This window comes from Mytilus trossulus, chromosome 9 (assembly GCF_036588685.1).
Source record: "Mytilus trossulus isolate FHL-02 chromosome 9, PNRI_Mtr1.1.1.hap1, whole genome shotgun sequence".
Classification (NCBI taxonomy): domain Eukaryota; kingdom Metazoa; phylum Mollusca; class Bivalvia; order Mytilida; family Mytilidae; genus Mytilus; species Mytilus trossulus.
The window spans coordinates 3,271,800-3,293,957 of record NC_086381.1 but is presented as its reverse complement, the minus strand read 5'-3'; the positions used below and the strand labels follow the sequence as shown (position 1 = coordinate 3,293,957).

At 32.7% G+C, this 22,158-nt stretch overlaps 1 protein-coding gene across 1 annotated transcript; it reads right to left on the bottom strand.

Annotated features, from left to right (window-relative positions):
- Positions 1-19,002: 19,002 nt before the first annotated feature.
- On the bottom strand, positions 19,003-21,368 carry LOC134683577 (uncharacterized). The gene is made up of 2 exons (XM_063542884.1): positions 20,477-21,368; positions 19,003-19,382 (listed from the first exon to the last, which is right to left on the bottom strand). The coding sequence occupies exons 1-2, from the start codon at positions 21,366-21,368 to the stop codon at positions 19,003-19,005; spliced, it is 1,272 nt and encodes a 423-aa protein (XP_063398954.1).
- Between the last annotated feature and the right edge of the window lie 790 nt (positions 21,369-22,158).

Here is a 22,158-nt window from a genome sequence, read left to right as displayed (position 1 = left end):
ATTCCCGTTCAACAGGACACCGTCCAGAATACACAAGACATTGTTCGGAATTCGATCCGATACAGCAGAATCTGTCACGACATAGCCAAGATTGTAATCCGACTAGACAAAATCGGCTGAGTTGCCCCGAATGTTACGGGACGCACTTAACTGTCGGGGTGCTTTGCCGAACTATTCGGACCCTTCCCGACCCGTAGGAATATGTTACGAACTAAAACGACTGCGTTCAGACAATGATGGGACATTCCAGATAATTGAGGATACTAATCCGACTTTTTCACTTTTCGTGTCGTATTGCTGTCTGATCTCAAACGGGAGCAATAATCGGCAATGTGTGAACCCCGCATTAAGGAATTGGTAGAACACATCGGAAATGGGTGACTGGAAAAAGTTTCAAAAATATTCTGAATTTTCTATTGTTTTTTTTATAGGTATGGTTTTGAAATAAAATGAAGTATAATTTGAGCATAAACAACCATCTTGACTTGTTTCCTTACTTTAGCTATAACAAAGTCACTTATTCTAAACTCATGTTCCATCGGTATTGCTTGAGGTCAACGCCTATCATACTATAGAAATTTAATATGGGAGTTCACCTTTGAAATATTTACTTACAATAGTACTAAAAAAGTGTTTTCTTCCTGTTAGTTGGTGAAACTGTTTAAATAACATGGAGCACACTTTATATGTTTGTCAGTTTGCTAGCAGAGATAACAGATAAGAGTAAACAACTTACTCTTCTGAATGGGAATGTCTATTCCGATAGAAAAAACGATGAACATGATGTCATATATCCTGATATGTCAAATTTTTGTATGCTTACATGAAGTTATAAGAGAAGAAAGAAAAATTCAGCGAAGACAGGTGTGATGAACACTTGCAAGGTCTAGAGAAAAACAGAGATGAGATTAACTATGGCACCTTACAATTGTTAGAAAAAAATACCAAGGGATCGAAAATAATTCAGATTAAAAGTGTCGTTGGTATCGTTTATATTACTATCATTAACACTAATTAAATAGACTCAATATATCTTTTTTGGACACCTCAAAAATTGTGGTGACTAGGGTTTTGCTTACATCGATTGTACAACGAAAGATAATTCTATCAATTCTGCAGCTTTATCGAAATAAATTTGGCATAAAGGTGGATTTAATCCGTGACGTGAAAGCTGGAAATTTACGGAAAAGTTTTTTGGACGTTATTGTGTAAGTTATAAATATGACAGTTGTTATCCATTCGTTTTATGTGTTTGGACTTTTGATTTTGCCTTTTGATTTTTGATTTTCCTTTTTGAATTTTCCTCGGAGTTTAGTATTTTTGTGTTTTTACTTTTTCATTGACTTGGCCCGCCGCTAACGAATTCTGCAGAAACATGTCTTCTTGCCTGAAAATATGAACTGGTTAGAAAATCTCACAAATGACAACATGTGGGTCGGTGGCAAACAAAATGGACACGTGTATCAATAGGAGTGTCAACAATGCAAGTATAACAAAAATATTCGTCCAAAATCAGATCTTGATTGGGTGTCATATATGTTTTAGTCAATTCAGCATTGGTAGCTTCTCATTTTAAATCATTTTATATGTCAGGAGCATAATTTTGTTCGAATACATATCTTATAGATATTTAATCAGTCAAAAGTCCTAGGACTGGAATTTGATATATTAAATTATTGATATATGCTGAAATATCAGTTACATAACTATATACTGTGTATTAGTTATTTTCGTGGATATTAATGTTCGTGCATTGAGTAAAACTTGCATTTTCGTGGATATTTGATTTCTTGGTTTTGTCAATGTCTTCGTACAAGCTTATAGAACATTTGTATTACGTTGAACATTTATATTTGTTGTTCACCAGTTCCTCCAACAAAAAAACGATAATTGTTGTCCAACGTCTACAACCTTTAAGATTTGGCTTGTTATGGCACCCGCATTTTTCTCATCCGTTTGTAAATGTGTAAACTGAATAGTGTTTTAGTGAGAACACTTGTCGGCTCGCTTATTAACCTAGTTGCTGGTTTCCCTTTCCTTAAATTTAAAATATGTCGGAGCACAAACTTTTTATCCTTCCAGTAAACATGACTACTTCCGGTACTTATAGAGGTTCGTGTTGTAATCCGCATGTTATAAATTCTTGCGTCTGAAACGCTTTTCTGAATAGTGTTATTTTTTGTGGTTTGTGACGGTTGACTGTATCCATGTCGATTGTTTTTTACTAGCATGCTCATGTCTGCTCGTATTGGACTTGTATTTTTTGTTTGCTTATTATCTTCCTTTTTCCTGGGTTGTATCATAATTTTTGAGGTCCATAAACAATGTCAAAGTAAGTAGTGTCATGTGATAACCTATTTGACATAAGATTTATATCCGATCCCTGACCCATTGTTTTTGAAGATTTTATTATTTCTAAGATTTTAACTCCTTTTTGCTTCTTTTTTGCAAGAGTTTTTGTAAGCTGCATCATAACTCATCAACCCACCTCAAATGGACAGCCGACGACATCTTATTTCACGAGTATACATTGATATCAATCAATTTACTGAAACGACATATTGCAGGATCTTCTATTATTTGTTGGACATAAACTAAAGGAAATATATTATTTGTCATCATTAATATATTGAATTACAAGATTGACCTTTTAGAATCCCTCCTTTATATTAAAGCATCCTAAAATTGCACTTTCTATAATATATTTAAGCATACTAAAATCTTCCTTCCTTTATATTAAAGTATCCTTAAATTTTCCCTTTTTTATATTTGAATATCCAAATATTCTCCCTCCAATATATTTAAGCATCCTTAAATTATTCTGCCTTTATATTTAAGTATCCAAGAATTCTCTATTCTAATGTTTGTCCTCTATTCTTCTGTAAGATTGTCTACCCCTTTATCCCGTACAGACCCTCTTCCATCTAATTTGTATGGGTTATTTCCTTATTGAAGCGAATTAACTTCCTCATAGACATAGTGTACGCTATGTTTGGAGAACTACTTATATAGTAACTTTCTCTTCATTGTTTCTACTAATACGTATAAAACACCATGTGGAATATAAGTCAACAAGACAGTAATCCAGCGAAAAAAAGGCAAAATACAACTATAAAGAGCAACATATAAAAGCTTCAACAATTATTTATTCGATCTGTTTTGTAAATATACAGCGCTGGATTTAGATATGAAAGATCTTAACTCAAAATCATCAGCACTTAACTTAAATCAACAGCTCTGGATTTAAAATCTACAGTTTGTAACTCAAATCTATAGCACTTAAATTTACATCACCATCGCTGGACGATCTACAGTGCTGGACTTTACAATATCATCGCTCGACGTAAATTCATCCACACTTTACATAAATCAACAACGCACGATTTAAATCTACTGTTCGTAACTTAAATCTGTAGCACTTAAATTTACATCACCATCGGTGGACGTTTGATCTACAGTGCTGGACTTTACACCATCATCGTTCGACGTAAATTCATCAACACTGGACTAAATATCTACAGCTATACACATTACACAGTTCTGTACATTAGATCTGAAACACTAGACTTTAGATCTAGACTTGTGGATTAAAATATCCATCGCTTGATTTTTAATCGGCAGCAATTAACTTTAGAAACCGGGTATCCCTATCTAATCCGCGGACGGAATCTAATCCCGAGGAGCAAACAATGAACAGTTTGAAATTGTGGGAGGTTCAAATATGGAGCCGATTCACACAAACAGAGAAAACAATCCTCCTTGGGAAGTAGATCCTCGTTTACTTCCCCACTGCCCAGTGGGTCAATCTTTTTATCCATTCCTCCTTGAAATTTAGATTCTTTGGGGTTTCGGATTTAGATATTGAACGTGATGTATAGAATTATCTTTCGTTGTACAATCGATGAAAGGAAAACTCTCGTCATGACAATTTTAAAAGTGACAAAAAAAAAATATAGTTAGTGTTAATGATAGTAATGAAAAGGATACCGACAACACAGTAGATATAAGAAGATGCGGTATTAGTGGCAATAGAACAACTCTCTCGTCCAAGTCACAACTCGTAAAATTAAACTATTATAAGTCAAAGAACGGTCTTCAACAAATAGCTTTGGCTCACACCGCAAAACAAGCTATAAAGGGCCCCAACAATGACATGTAGACATTCATTCAAATGGAAAAACCAACAGGTTAATCTATATACAAGTGTTTATATCTATATTAGATGAAATGTGGTCCGTAAAACAGTCATGTTAACATTCTCATCATTAATAGGAAGTACAGGAAATCGCTTACTATTGAACATTTATAGGAAAATCATACTATGACCATTCTTTTTCCTCGTCATTGGACTTTTTTTTATTATTATACAAATGCATATCATATATAATGTATATTCCCATTTATAAATATAATATTTGGAAAGTTCTAACTCAATATAAGAATACAAAATATTATGCAATTTCAGTTTTGTTATAATGATAATGACTTACTATTATTTAACCATGATGCTTTATTTTTTATTCAATATTATAGGTAAGATATACTGTTTTCTGTTTTCGTAATAATTTAGATTTGTATTGATTGGTAGTGACAAAATGTAAAGATGTTTAACAATTTCTTGATGAATAACATTATTCATGATAACATAGATGTGGGAACAAGTATTATCAATAAACTCATCATAGATACCAGGATTACATTTAATATGCACGCCAGTCGCGCGTTTCGTCTACAAAAGACTCATTAGTGACGCTCGATACCAAAAAAAGTGCTTGTAACTTGGAAATGAAACTTACATTTTTATAGAAAATGACACCGTTTGGATTATAAAGTGCCGTTGAACAATTATAGTTAAAATCTATATGCTGTTATGCCATTTGGTAGTTTATTAAAGTGAACTTTTATATTGCAAGGATAAAGACATTCTATTTATTTTTGGTAAAAATTACACCATAAGGCGCCCATTACTATGACGGACAGCTCCTGAAATTGGTATTTTACATAATACATGTACCGGAAATTCTAATTAATCAGTGTTGGAATTTCCTATCATGATTTTCTTTAAAGAGAGTTGTTGCTCACAGGGAAGCTATTAAATCAAGAGTCTAAATGGTGACGTTGAAATCATCTCTTCGTAAATTTTTACAGCCGCCATCACGAGTTGGTTGACCATCATTCACAAATGATATCGGATATATTCCTTACGTGATAATTACAATCTCTTCCCTTTCATAAAAGTGCCCTACCAAATTAGACTATTTACCGGATTGGTTATCTCATAAGCAACACAACGGGTGTCACATGTGGAGCAGGATCTGCCTACCATTCAGGATCACCTGAAATCACCCCTAGTTTTTGGTGGGGTTCGTGTGGTTTATTCTGTAGTTTTCTATGTTGTGTCTTGTGTACTATTGTTTGTCCTTTTCATTTTTAATTATGGCGTTGTCAGTTTGTTTTAGATTTAAGAGTTTTGTTGTGCTCTAGGATCTTTCGGCACTCTTTTAATGGTCTAGGAACAATTGATCATTTGTATGACACCATTTTTTTTTTATTAAGTGCGTTTTTATTTTGAAGTTCTTGGAACGACTTTTGCTGTGTAACACATCACCTTTTTCATATTGTCATTTTAGTAATATTTTTTTTAATTAAACGACGCATGTGACATATGGAAGCATACGTAGATATAGGAGGATGTGGTATGAGTGCCAATGATACAACTGTCCATCCAACAATGTATAGAATAAGGCTTATTTGTTTTCCTTTTTTTCTAGGAGCAACTAAAATGCGATGTTTTATGAAAAGTTATGACAGGATCACACAAGGATGTTGCCACGGAAACGTATTCAACAGATATATAAGCGGTTGCTGTCAAAACGAGTTGTATAATATAACACATCAGGGCTGCTGTCAGGATATTAACATTTACAAGTTACCATCCCAGGGATGCTGTGGGGATATCGTATACAACAAACATTATGATGGCATACGATATGAATGTTGTAATGGTAAGGCTTTATGTATAAACTTCACTCATACCTGTTAAGTATAACTATGAATAAAGGCAACAGTAGTATACCGCTGTTGGAAATTCGTAAATCGATAGAGAAAAACAAATCCGTGTTACAAAATCAAAATGAGGGAAACACAGCAAATATAGAAGAAGAACAACGAAACAAAAGAAACGCTCAATTCCAACACACACACTAACGAACTATGACACTTTAAGGGCATACGATACAGTTTTGATCCTGTATTTACAAGTTCATGAAAATTTGCATATAGGCTATTTTTTACCTGATTAAATCAAATATGTAATAAAAAATATACCTTCATTTGCTAGTTTTTGTGTAAAATGAGGTCGAAATTTTGTATATTTGCTCAAAATTCAGATTTGTGGCCGTAATTTCTTTATAGAAAGAAAGGCATAACTTTTTTGTTATAAAAGATAAACACAAATTGTTTTTTGTTCAATAATCGGTAATTTCTGTTTTTTTATAAATATCCTAAAAAAATATGCATTTTTATATTCAGAAATAACTCATATTTATCAAATGTTCTTGAATTGAGGAAAAAACGTCATTTTTTACTGCATGTTTATCAAAATTAAAAAAAATCCTCTATTTACAGTTTTATAAAATTTGGGTCACATAATCTCCCTGCAAAATGAAACAAAATGCCGTTTTGAAAAATTGGGGTCCATGAACTCGTTTTCAAATTAAATCAGTTTGAATAATAAAAATCAGTCGAAAAATACATCTCTTCCCGATTTCTCACAGTTTGACGTCGCGAAAATAACAAATTACGTTAGCAACGCCATTACCTTCCCTGTAACTGTATCGTATGCCCTTAACACGTGGAGGATGGAAGCAACGTCATGATATCGTACGGTTTTTGTCAATAACGCTATCGAAGTAAGAATTAAGTTTGTTGCCGTGTCTAATTCGAATTAAGATTATATAGATGCCCTGTTTGGCTTTGTAATTATTAATTATAATTATTTTGTTAAGTCTATTTTGGATTTACCTCGGAATTCAGTATTTTTGTGAATTTACTTTTAGTAATAATCCTTTGATGTATTTCATAATTTGTTCATTTCATGTAAAAACTTCTTCTTTGTGACCATTATAAAATCTCATTTAAATCCACTAGAGTGGAAACGTTGATTGAACTATTTTTTGTGTTTCAGGTCAAGTATTCAATACTGCTCTAGGACAATGTTTCGAGAATGTCATTGATAACAAAACCATTGCTATACAAGTATTAGAATCAAGCAACAGTGCAGTTATTTCCAGGGAGAACATTTCACAAAACATCTTGATCTGCTTCTTAGTTTTAACATATTTAGCAGTCATCTATCCCCGACCTTCACGCTAAACTAGGTTGTAGAATAATATTGTCTCGCTCACTTTTGATGCGTTTTGTTATTTGATTTTACCATGTGATTATGGACTTTCCGTTTTGATTTTTCTCTGAGTTCAGTATTTTTGTGATTTTACTTTTTTTTCACATATGATAGACGTAACAGGAATCAATGTTACACTAGTAAATTTGGATAAGATTTTATAGGCAAACAATCAATAGATGATGAATTGAACCACTTTAAGATATAATATATAAATGATTATGGTCTTTCCGAATTGATTTTCCTCTAAGTTCAATATTTTTGTAATACTACTTTTTTTCTATTACTTTATATACAATATATCTATATATACACCTTGATATTCTTCAACATATGTTTATTATAAATTATCTAATTATTATTCTTATAAAGTGAAATACGCGTCATTTATATAAACGAGTGTTCTATGATTATATCTAATGAATGTATAAAAACAAATATATATTTAAATATTGAACTCCAAGAAAAGTCCAAAACGGAAAATCCATCGTCAAATGGCAAAATAAAAAAACTCAAGCACATCATACAAATGGATAGAAGTGTCATATTTAGAAAATTTGACCTTTGGTTCTAGTATTTATATAGAATACGTATTATATATATATATATATATATATATATATATATATATATATATATATATATATATATATATATATATACAACTCGTCTAAACATCAACCCAACAATGTTAGATCTGTAAATTTGCTTCCGCAAATTTTTGGTTCTTCCCTCGCCGGGATTCGAACCCATGCTACTGCGATATCGTGACACCAAATCGCCTGCACTGCAGCCGTCCCGCTAGACCACACGACCACCTGGGCTCTCAAAAAAAGAGCTTTCGGTGGCCATATGTTACCTTTCCACGTCAGTTTTAATCTAGCGGCGTACTACAGTACATGATATATAAGGCATGAAGATGTTATTGTTACAGATCAGCTAAATTATCTATAGTAAAGGATCCTACAAATTAATGTAAGATACAGTCACAGAAAATAATTATATTCATAAGTACGTCTGAGTCAGTGACAACCCTACAACAGATGTATCCATCGGATCGCCATCAATGATGGTGATACATGGCTGTGTACATAATGTATATACAACTCGTCTAAACATCAACCCAACAATGTTAGATCTGTAAATTTGCTTTCGCAAATTTTTGGTTCTTCCCTCGCCGGGATTCGAACCCATGCTACTGCGATATCGTGACACCAAATCGCCTGCACTGCAGCCATCCCGCTCTTTTTTTGAGAGCCCAGGTGGTCGTGTGGTCTAGCGGGACGGCTGCAGTGCAGGCGATTTGGTGTCACGATATCGCAGTAGCATGGGTTCGAATCCCGGCGAGGGAAGAACCAAAAATTTGCGAAAGCAAATTAACAGATCTAACATTGTTGGGTTGATGTTTAGACGAGTTGTATATACATTATGTACACAGCCATGTATCACCATCATTGATGGCGATCCGATGGATACATCTGTTGTAGGGTTGTCACTGACTCAGACGTACTTATGAATATAATTATTTTCTGTGACTGTATCTTACATTAATTTGTAGGATCCTTTACTATAGATAATTTAGCTGATCTGTAACAATAACATCTCCATGCCTTATATATCATGTACTGTAGTACGCCGCTAGATTAAAACTGACGTGGAAAGGTAACATATGGCCACCGAAAGCTCTTTTTTTGAGAGCCCAGGTGGTCGTGTGGTCTAGCGGGACGGCTGCATATATATAATTTGGATATATATATATATATATCCAAATTACCCCAATAAGCCATTTACCGGTTATATATATACATTATGTACACAGCCATGTATCACCATCATTGATGGCGTTCCAGGAGATACACAATCTTGCCGTGCTTGATATGTCTCACAATTTGCTTGATTTATCTTATGAATATTCAGCCAAACTATTCTTTCCGATTCAAAACTTATAAATTGGATATCAGGAGTAATATGCCTCAACCTTACAATTATAATAAGGAATTCAACTATCCCGATCATGCGTTCTGTGTTCTGAGGGAACTTACTTTCTTAGGAATTGATATGATGCCTGTGCCAAACTTCTGAAGCGGATTCAGTCAAATGACCAACCTTCAGGAATTGCATTTTGAATTTTGTTATTTAGTACGCCTATCAAATGAAACATTTCAGACGTTTTCATCTTCTGTGGAAGTATTGTCGCTCAGACATTGTCATTTACACTTTGTGTCAACTGATGTTGGCGCTTTATGTCCGTTCACTAATCTTCGTTCTTTAGACTTTTTTTGAAACGGTCATGCATCTTACGCGTGCATTACAGCTATTATATCCATACAATAATGCATCTTTAAATAAAATTAATCTTGGCCATGTAAGTGACCTTAGTATCAATAGCAAAGACCTCCCGTATGCGTTTACACTGACATCCGATATGATGACAAATCTGAAAACCATTTGCATAGAAAATCTGCATTTATCATAGAATGGAATTGTTGATTACATACATGGATCCTTATTTTCCTTTGATTACCCAGAATGTTTACAACATCTTTCATTGAGGGGAAACAGGCTTTTACTTCCAAATAGAAAACATCTGAAAGAGCTTAACTCTTTTTTTGAAAAAACTTTATGATTGAAATTTTTGAATTATTCTTATAATGTCGTAAACTTCATCATTAAAAATACTTTGAATTTCAATTTGAATTTTACAAGTTCTGGTGGAAGTTACTTATTATTACCAAAATCACTAGAAAAATTAAATATTAGTTTCACAATAGTAAACCCGTTACCTCTTCTTTTGTTTATTGTTCCGTTAAGCAATAAACTTACTCATTTGGACATATCTTATTCAAATACAACTATTTCAATGCTTTTTATAACGCTTCGGCTAGAAAAATAAGTTTCTGCTGGAATTTGGTACACTTTCGCGTGGGACCAATTACGCCTTTTTCCGAAAAACGACATAAAAACGATTGTATTGAAAAACGCTGCCCTTTATCACGGAATAACCAGAAAAGGGAACAAGTTATTTTCAAATTTCCAATCCGTCGAGACACTTGACATATCTGAAAATAATATTTTGTATTTGACGTACGATATATTCAAAACAATGCCAAATTTGTCGAACCTTTATTTAACTGACAATTTGCTTCAATCCATTCCAGAACAGCTGAAAACGAATACAAAAATAAAGGTACTTGATGTTAGAAACAATCTCCTTTGGATTAAAGATGTATTGGTTCCAAAACTTGAGGACGAGTGGGGATTAAACATGTGCATAAAAGACCGAGATTTTTAAAGTGGACCGAGTCGTGCGGACAGCGCAGCAGAAAGCACCCAAAACAGCAGATCCACTATTTGTCTCATTACGCCTGAATTTAAATCATCACAAGATTGTTTGTTTAAACTCGACAGAGCGAAATACGAAAAATTACAAAAAATCTGGAGCGTATTATTGTCATAACAAAAGATATAACACTTACTGATATTCCTGTTGACTTTTCCTTCGTTTAGAATTATGCTTATCTTATCAAATGGTCAAAAGATACCAACAATTTAGATGACACCTGGAGAAGACTAAGGATGTTGCTAACAGATAGCTTAGTTCCTATCATATAACTGCTTCCTTAATTATAAAACGACTTCTAGTCCTTCATATATCCTAACAATGCATATATTTCATGCTTTATGCAAATACAGCTATATTTTTATGGTTACTGAACAGTGATATTAAACGTTTATAACTTGATTAATCAGTTTACTTTACATTATCAATGAGCCATAGTGTGTACTGAATTACAAAGTGACTTGTATTTTTTATACATCCTAACAATGCACATATTTTATTACAGTAATATTTCTATTGTAACTGAACTGTGATTGTAAACAAACGACAATGCAACATATATATAACCGAATTATTAGATAACAACTGCCATATCCCTGACTTGGTACAGGAAATTTTAAGAATCTGGTTTAGTTTCTAGCAATACTTGCGCTTGGTTGCTATGTTAAATATCCGCAAACTTGAAAAAATTACATAACGGGACAGATCAGTACAAGAACACCCAAGAAGGAGAAATACATAAATAAATAACATTATAGTCATAATGTATACTTTTTTAACAAGAACTGAACGTATATAGAAATATAACTATGGATAATGGAAAACTATAATCTAGTTGATTCATTTAGAGAAGAAAAGTGCTATGATATTGACAGATTTATTTGGCAAATCTTTGGAGTTCTTGGTTCTAATTAATCTTCAAATTCGAAAATAGGCTGTAATGTCGCTGATACAAATTAGAATCAAAGAACAGAATGGGTTATTGAATACCCAAGGAACATCAGCTTAACAAATCCTACTGCTGCAAAACACCTATCCTAGTTCAAGACAAATATGTTGATGTCAGCGCAAATAAAGTCAGAACGACATCGTTTGTGTGTGTAAATTACAATTCATAAACTGCTTATTAAATGAATGAGTTTTGTTATGGTAATATATAAATATAGGACGATGTGGTATGAGTGCCAATGATACAACTTTACATCCAAGTAACAATTTATAAAAGTAAACCATTATAAGTCAAAGAACGGCCTTCAACACAAACATAAGTTCAATGATGAGGAAAACTATTTTTACAGTTCGTCAACGTTTCAATTTACAAAATGGGAGATTTGGTTTATATATTTGGCGTTGAAAATAACCATGTATTAATCATGACCACATCCGTTGAAAGATACAGATATTTCAAAAGTTGACCGTCTATAAATTTTGAATTTATAAAGAAACCAAGGTTTCAACTCCCTCGTGCAAAGTTGACCTTAGATAGATTTGGCTTTTTTGGGGTATTTTTGTTATATAGTTTTTCAACTGTTTAGGTATACATCCTGACAATACTCGGCTTTCAAATGTTTGGCTTTGAGTGTTCCTGATAAAAGAAAATCCAGAAAAGCGCTTCGGACGCATACATTGTTTTAACGTTTTGTTTTCATTTTTTTTTACATCTGCTGGTGGACTATCAGTCCCCGAGGGTAGCTCAGTAGTCAGTGCTTCGATAAAGATATCATGTATAACAAATCTTTTAAAAATTGTCCATTTATAAATTTGAAATTATATTAAGAAACTAAGGTTTGGTTGCCTATAATTGCTTATATATAATTGATTGAAACTGGTGAATATCTGTCTCATTGGCATCATACAACATAATAATTGTCTGTACATCAGCTAAAAATCATTAAGGGAATTTATTCCACTACCAAATCTTGTGCAATACGATATTTGATCTTGACAGTTAGATTTCAAATAATTAAAACGATTGGCAAGCCTCGGTTTTTATATTTGACAATTAAACTCTCTTGAGTGAATACATATTATATGAAACTCAATGCAATGGTATAATCTATATATGAGTCATATGAACAAATATTTAATTTGGTATTAGGTATAAAACCAAAATGTATAGCCCCATTGCTTGCTTTCTTTGTTAAATTCTGCATTTTCAAGCATTAATGGCTACTTTATCTTAAGTTTAAATAAAGTGGCAGTTATGTCCAAACTGTACCTTATCCTGACTCGTGCTCGAAAAAATCAACACCATTAATTGTATATTAGAGCCTCCTGGTTCCCGGAAACTTGATAGTACAAAAATAGGAACTTCTGATCTGTACAACATGCCAAATGTGCCTTCAAATCATAATTGCATAAACATATTTATCATTTAAATAAATCTTTCAACAAGCGTTTACAATGATCCCAAGTCCCAAAGCTTTCATTTAATATCAAAACTACCCAATTATACTCGCTATTGACAAATATACAGCTATGCGTAGGAACTATTTTGTTGAAAATATGTACTACTTTCTTGTATGTTTGATCAAGAGCAAACTATGGAAGTAGATTGAGGTGATGTCAGACATAATCTGAACCCCGTCATCAGCTGGTCCATGTGCCAAATAGGGTTGACTCATTAATGACCATTACAATAACAAGGAAGATCAGTTTGTTTCTTTTTTTGTTTAAACAAAATCGAGCATTACAATGGTTTAAATTTGAGAGTGAACATCAAGTCTTTGTACCAGATACAGCACCTTTAACTATTTTGGATTTTTACAGTGCAGGCTGGGATGTGAAAACTTCAAGTTTATCTGAACAATTTTCAATTAAAGTGAGAGACAATGCTAGGATAAATGGCTTCCACATATATCACAGATAAGAAATCTGTTCTCGAACTTTGTGAGAAAAACTCAAATACACAGTCTATTCATATATACAGCTACTATGAAAACAAAATTTAAAATGCTGAACTGGTCAATATTGCTTTAGCATTTAAAGAGAATCAACTGATAATCTACAAAAAATGTATGTAACCATTGATTATAAAAAAAAAAGAAGATGTGGTATGATTGCCAATGAGACAACTCTCCACAAGAGACCAAACTGACACAGATATTAACAGTAATAGGTCACCGTACGACCTTCAACAATGAACAAAGCGCATACTGCATAGTCATCTATAAAAGACCCGGAAATGACAATGTAAAACAATTGAAACGAGAAAACTAACGGCCTTATTTATATTAAAAAAAAATGAACGAAAAACAAATGTGTAACACAAATACAAACGCCAACCACTGAATTACAGGCTCCTGACTTGGGACAGGCACATACATAAATAATGTGATGTTTACATACCCAGGATATTATTATTCACTATATTCTTTGATAATTGTAAAGAATCACTCGATAATATATAGTCTTGTATATGGCCATTTGCAAACGTATTATGGTATACATCTGTCTGTCTTTCTGTCAATTCGTCTGTCCATCCGTCATCAACTTATCAGACAATAACGCAAAGGTGCTTTAAATATAACCAATGTACATTAAACTTGGTGAATTGTTAATACTATCTATATGAAATAAGCTCCCTTTTTGATTTTCATAAATTTTAGATTTTAATTTTTCTTGGTTTTGGGGTTTTATTTATAAAAAAAGGGACTTTCCAGTTTTTGGATGAAAAATCAAAAAGGCTTTTAGCAGTTTTCATGAAACTTTTATGAATTGTAGATCTATTGATCTGAGCTCCCTTGACATTTTCAAAAATAATAGATTTTCAGGTGTCCATGCTATGAGAGGATCATTCATCAACTGGAGGCTCTACAGAGCATGTGTACTTTTGCTTAAGTTTCACTGATATAAACAAAAACTTCATTTTACCCCTTTGTTCTATTTATAGTCTGAAATTTCGGGACAGATAGGTTTTAACCTGTTTAAAATTTTTACCAATTGTAAAAATTGTTCAAAATGCTTTGTTTTTAAGAGAAAAAGCCAAAAGCGGAATTTTGTCCCTATGTTATATTTTTAGCCATGGTGGCCATCTTGTACATGTATGGCCGACCGGGTCGTCAGATACATTTATAAAAAAAAGATACCCCAATGATGATCATGGCCAAGTTTGGTGAAATTTGTCTCAGTAGTGTGAGGATAAGATTTTTGTAAGATTACAAAAATTTACGAAAATTTGTTAAAAATTTACTATAACGAACAATAACTGTTAATGGGTCAATTGACCATTTTAGTCATGTTGACTTAATTGTAGGTCTTTCTTTGCTGAACATTATTGCTGTTTACAATTTATCTTTATGTATAAGAAAATGAAAGATAACCAAAAACTGCAATATTTCCCTAAAATTACCAATTCAGGGGCAGCAGCCCAACAAAGGGTTGTCTGATTTGTGTTTTAAAACAGTTAAGATTTTTATTTATGTTCCGTTTATATAAAAATGCCTCAACAGTCCACAGACTAAAGCATACAAGTTGTAAATCTAATTGGTCCTATATTGTTCAGTTGATTAAAACAAATATCTTGCAAATATTACTATCATGCATCATGCGAAAATAATATTCAGACCAAACCAACCAACCTAAATTATCTTAAAGCATCAAACTTTATTTTCTTTTCACTATAAATATCTGCATATCATTCTTTGTGCAAGTCCTTTTTTTATATTATTTGTAGACCAAATGATAGTATCTGGTAGAATTGATTATTCGCAAAAATGTTTCATTCAAATTTTATAAAGATCATATGGCAATATTTATGCCACCAAAACACACTGATTTTTATATTTCCATAGCCATCAAGATGTTTAAAGAGATTATTTGATTTTTTGAAGTCTCTCATATTAAAAGAAAATTTCAACGTCCATTAAGAATGAGTCACTTTTTGCATTATTGAATTAATTTTTTAGATAGTTGCTACATTTCCCAATTTTTCAGGTTAAAAAAAGGAGGGACATTTAATTGCAAATGGTTTCGATAATATGCAAATGCAAAGCAAAAACTGAATAAAATTAATAAGTACAATTAAGTTTGTATTTTAATCTAATCATATCAACAACTCAACCATGTGTTGTTTTATGATTAAACAAAATTTGATTTCATAGAAAAAAGTTATGTTAAGAACAAGCTTAAAGGGATGTTTAGACCCTTACGTGTGTGTGAAGTACCCCCCTCCCTTTCCCCATCCCCCTTCTCTTTTTCTAGCACTAGGGATGCATATCATTTCTTGTGGTCTACTTTTATATAATTTTATATAGACCAAACAATAAATGTATGGTGGAATTGATTTGTTGCAAAAATGGTTCAGGGTTTTTTTGCCTTTTGACAACGAAAAACATACATTGATTTCTAAATGTCCTTACCAACAAAGATTTATTTGATTTTATGTGTGTCTCTTATCTGAATAAATGTAGGAGTAATGATTAAGTCACTGTCAGTTTTATTGAATTGTCAGTAGTTGCCTCGTGTTAAGAATTTTTTAGTTTAAAAAAAACCCAATAGGTACCTTTGATTGTAAATGATGTTTTAAATATTCAAATGCAAAGCAAAAGGTATTATATCATAATAAGGAGAACTTGATAATTGTAGATAAAGCAATACTAAAGAAATAAAAGTGTTATTTAAGTATATACAACCCTGTGAACTTAAGCAATTTTGAGAAAATAGGAAATTTGGAAAATTGCCAAATTTCAGAGTTATCTGCCATTGACTAGCTTTACTTATTTATTTTTGGTAGATATGGCTATGAAGAGGTCCATCTATTATATTTCACATATGATGCCACTTTTGTTGATAATATCTTTATTATTACATTAAATACTGATTCAAAATATGCTTGTTTTTTTGTTTTTTCTATTGGTTTTCATCTGAAAATCGATAAATTTCCGAAAAGATATACAAATCAGACCAAAAGTTAATATTTCTTTACAATACTTATGTTAAGGTAAACCTACAAACAAGAATTCATAAAGATTGGTAATTATTGCTTCCGCACTGTTTTGCGTGGATTTTTTTTCATGGACAGGCTCTTAAATGTAAATGTAGAAGTGATCATTAGAATTGAAAAACTTAAGAGGACGTTTCTTTTTATAGAGTTTATAGGCATGTCAAGGGCATTTGTACCCATTTAGCCATGAATGAAATTTGTGGGAGTTCACTTTTGTATCTTACACTTTTGCCTGTTCTCTTGCTTGTCCTGTTGAATTGTCCTTAAGAATTTTAACGTCACCCAGGTCATTTGCTGGTGTTATGTAACTCCTCGTAAGCCCACAGTCTGTGATGAAGTGTGGTAGAATTGTCTTCACTGTTTTCTCCTGACCGCTCAAGCTCCCAAATTTCCTTATTTCAATTTCCATTCCCGTTTCCCATTTTGTAAAGTCCACCAGTTTTCCTTAATATTGTCCCTTTTTTTAAGCCAATCAGCCGCTTTACTCTTGTCCCGATATGTAACTCCCCTACGATCAAAGGGAATAGTAATAAAAACCATACAGTGTGATGAAGTGCAATAGTATCCACATGTTTTGCTGCAAGGAAATTCTTTATTTTTGAAAGCTGTGAATTTATTTGTGTAGACATAATTGTGTTACCTTAAATACACAACGCTTCACAGAGCAATCCTTTTAAAATGTTTTAGGGATGCAAGTGCATACTGATCACCATCGTCTTTCCTTACTTAATTCAAAAAAGAGTACATAACATCTGATTTAACTAATTGGAGGGGATGGTATATATTTCCCTTACTTCTACATTTGTAACATAGAAGTGCCGTAATGACTGCATGTCGCTTTGCGTCGTTTCTGGATGTATTTTTCATTCGCCTAGTAAGGTACAACATGTACAAAAGCATCAATACATTTATCTGAAATTGTTACAAAAGAGAGGCGAAAGATACCAGAGGGACAGTGAAAATCATAGATCGAAAATAAATTGACTTCCTCAAGACTAAAAGATATAAAGGCAGATAGACAAGTTATAGTACACAAGAGACAACACATAAAACTAACAACTTAGCAACACGAACCCCACCAAAAACTTGAATGATCTCAGGTACAGTGGAAGGGTAAGATGCACCATAGGTAGCACCCGTCGTGTTTCTCATAATATTACAAACCTAGAAATTGTCCAATTCAATAGGTCACACTCGGGTGAAAAGGGAAGCGGATTGTAGTAATAAGGAAATAAGGAACATATCGGATATCATCTCTTTTGTCGTAAAGTTTTGTTTCCAACCGTTCCTCATTGTCAATTTCTAGATGTAGGACAAGATATGAGGCCGACTTACCTGTATCAGTTGTATCCAATAGATGCCATTTTTGAAATGTAAGATTACTACCAATACCCCAGACAACGTGGGTTCTCATAGTTATTACATGCCACTAATACCGGTTGGTCTTATTTTCCCACACTCACCTAATGAAAACATTTTCAATTTCTGACAGTAATATTAAATGAATACCACTGGACAAATTTCCAATCAACCTATCAATCAATCTTATCTGATATAAAAATTACAGAACAGAATTACAGAAAACCGCCGCGAATTCTGAACGGAAATAGGAAAATGGCAAAAACAATGCTCCAACTCATCAAATAATTGGATAAAAAGCAGTATTAAACCAAAATCATTCAAATAAGATGATACGTTATTGTGTAGTATTGCTCAGCTTTTTATTAATGTAACTGGCGAAAGTAATACAATGCATTGTTTGTATATGACTACGATTGCTGTACTCAATGAAGACTTATGATATATAATTTGATTTTATTTCACTTATATTGTTACAATTGAAAAACAATATCTTCATATAAACTAAAAGGAGTAACACGAGACACTTTCAATCGTGAATGACATTTCTGAATAGTATATGCATTTGTTTGCAGTTGGTAAGTGTTTTCCCATTATCATAAAATTTGATCCTTGTTGCCTTCAACATATATCCTTTCCATTCCATTACAAACCCGAAAGAGTGTTACTGTTTTAAGAAATATAATGTACAGACCTTATAAATACAACACAACTACGATGAATAAAGCAAGCTTTCAAAAAAAAAAAAAATGAAATCACACTTGAGATAAACTTATCATATCATATACACTGTTAACATAACATATTTGCTTATCACAAGAGCTTTGTGCGATTACGAAGATTGTTTTCCTTTTCATATGTTTTCTGTTTCAATTATTAAATGCAATTTATTTGTTTTTGTCTAATTAACACACATATGTAATCAATGAATTCATTGTGATTACGAAATCGTAAGACCTATCCAATTTGTATTATTGAAAAGGCTGAATAGGTCCCACCATATACATCCATCTCTTGGCCATTCTTTACGTAGACCGTATCATTGGTCTGCACTCGTTCTGTAACAATGGCGGTAAATGTTAAAAGATACAAATGAGGATGTCTGAACGCACGGGAAATAAGTTTCTCATTCTTGTAAACATCAAAATATCCATTAGAGTTTGAACTCGTAGTCACAAATACAGATATAAGGTACAAGCCCGATTTTTCACATGTGAATTTTCCGTCGTTTTTTATAGACATCAAGTCGTGAATTCCATGTGAAGTATGAACTGTATTAAATGGAATAACTGTAGAAGGTGGTAATGTTGCACCAGATGTCCAGGCAGATAAGACAGCTAAAAATATGTTGAAAGTAAAATATAAGCTACTACTATTAAACATTCTACCATATTAGGTATCATTAATAAAACAACTACTCAACGAAAAAAAAATTCCAACAGATAATAAGAGGGCAACATACATTCTTCAATAACTAACAGGTCCAATAACAAAAGTGCATTGCGTATTGTTGTAGAAAGAAGTGAATAACATGGAGTCAATTGTCAATTGTCTTAAACCCTCTGAACAGTTTGTTAAAATTAGTCAACAAGGTAGGAATTTTCAGAAATAAAGGCACCAAAATAACTTTGAAATCTAGAGTCATATTTGATATTAGGTGTCACACCAAACGTTTGGGAACAAGAACATAAAAAAGTGCCATATTAAATAGTTTGGATCTTCCTTTCAAACTATTATCATGGAAACAATTCACCGTCTCAGAATCAAATGTATTTTTAGCAATATTGTCATAACCGTACACAAAAGCGTGATTGATCTAAATCGTTTCAATCAAATGACGTGGCGGTATTTTCAATACGAACGTATTAGTATTTCTTTATATTATGTAATGGTAAGTAAGATATTATGTTAGACTCAGATTGAGGTCGGCGCTATACGTATACTCGACACCACGTACTAAAAATCTGACTGCATATTTTAAATATTCAAGGTCTAATAATGTTCATCTAATCGACACTCAATGTAACGTCATGTTTTACAAAAATGATGACCTCTTACCGATATTCGGTTTTGTCGACTTTCATACGTGAAAGCTTAAACTCAACATGAGAAGCGATCAGCAATAATCTTAAAATTACCATTACTAGTCAATTATTAAAATAGCATTATGTAACAATCATATAAAACACACACCTTCCACTGATGAGTTCATAGCATTAGAAATTAATCATTTCTAATTCAAGAGAAAACTAAACCCGTCAATCTAGAGTAAAGGTTTATAGAGATACATTCAAAGCAAAACTATGCAATCGAATAAAACCATATAACCAGTTTGGCTACCTCGATAATCAATTCTGAAAATAAATTGAGTACGATAGTGTAGTTATAACACGTGTAATACTGAACGTCTAAGCAAATTTTCAAAGCTTACCTCTGTTTGACATTCCATCCAGTTTTGACAATGTGTCATTCAGACCAGACTGTAAGTGTTGTACGTTATTTATCATGTCCCTTTTCACGGATGTAATACTTAGGTTTAATTTATTCGTGATATTACTCTCGAGGTTATGGGTTTCATTCTTCATGAACACCTCCAAGGATTTCAATTGGTGATTTGTAGCTTCAGTTTTGTTAACTAAGGCTAAGACATCCTGCTTCCTACTATTGATATCGTTAACGACCGTATTGAGTCTGCCATTTGATTTTTGAAGTTCGTTTTCCAAATGCAATGTCATATTATCGGTTGCCTTAATCTTATTTAAGAGACCGATTATATCTTGCGATCTGGCGTTGGCACTGGACATTATTGTTTGTATAGATTGTTCCGTGTTTTGCACTTTAACCTCTAAATGATTGGTCTTATTTGCTAAATTGAAAACAGCCTGTAAATCAGCCACACCCTTCAGCTGCTTTAAGCCGTCTATGTCATGTTGCAGACGTTCTGTGGTATTCTCTGTTGTTGATTGACGTTTATCAAGTTGTTCACAGTGTAATTGCAGAGCATTGAAGTCCTTTCGAAGAAAGTCGAGTTCAGTTTGCAATCGGTTCGTATCGTTATTAAATTGGTCGGTTTTGTCTGGGCCTTTACAATTACAGTTACCTGCACTGTCCACTTTACGGGTCAATTCCTGCTCAAGCCGTAATACAAAAGTTTGTAGCTGTTCACGCGATTTTCGTTCTTCCAAAAATAACGTCATAAGGGTAGTGAAATGACTTTCAGACATACCAATTTCTGCCTGAGGGGACTTGGTGTTGCCGTCCAATAAAAATCCACTGGAAGACACAATGCTGAATCCAAAAACCACAAATATTATTGAAATCATGATGTGTTCTCACTGTTTTACAATTGAAATGCATGTAGGTATATTCGGTTATCAAAACATATTACATTATCTGCAGTACAATGTATAGTATAATTTGATTGGTAAAGTAAATAGTAACACACTATACGTTATCTAAGTTACAGATGTGATTAGATACGGTCAACATTATAATTAAGATTGATTGTAAACATGAGTCTTTTGTATTCATATTCTTTAAAAAAACAAATATGTATATGAATGCCCCTTATTATCACAAATTTCGTAAAGTGTAATTCTCTCATTTATCCGTTTGTTTCAAATATTTTGCAATGAGTGTTTTTAAATAAGTAAACTTAGAAAGGTGCTGCGGACGAATATAATTTGTAAAATGTCATTTTCCTTTTTACAGAGAATTTTCGCTAGACTGTTCGGTTGTTATCTGCTCTTTAGTCAGATTATTGTCTGATTGACAAATTCCCCATTTCCATTCTCAATTTGAATTGAAAATTGATTTGAATTTTTTTATGTAGGTTATGGCTGATCTGTGTTAGTTATAATTTTATAGATAAACTATCGTTTGACGCTTCAGTTTATTCATTGCAATTTGTAATTTCATGAGCATATATTTTTTCTATGAATCCATTTTATTGCATGTGACATATATGTATTGCTTTTCTTTTTTGTCTAACATGATGCTTATTTTATCTGTATGATTGACAAATCAGATCCGTTATTCCGAACAGCTATTTCCAGTCCGTTTTTTTTATAAAAACTATATCTCCTTTGTGTAAATTTGTCACTATAGCAGCAC

What these genes read in the sequence shown, in the direction of transcription:
- LOC134683577 (XM_063542884.1), bottom strand. Translation starts at nt 21,368, where the DNA reads ATGATTTCAATAATATTTGTGGTTTTTGGATTCAGCATTGTGTCTTCC. An exon ending in GGATGGAATGTCAAACAGAG is followed by an intron (nt 19,383 to 20,476) that starts GTAAGCTTTGAA and finishes ACATATTTTTAG; the next exon opens with CTGTCTTATCTGCCTGGACA.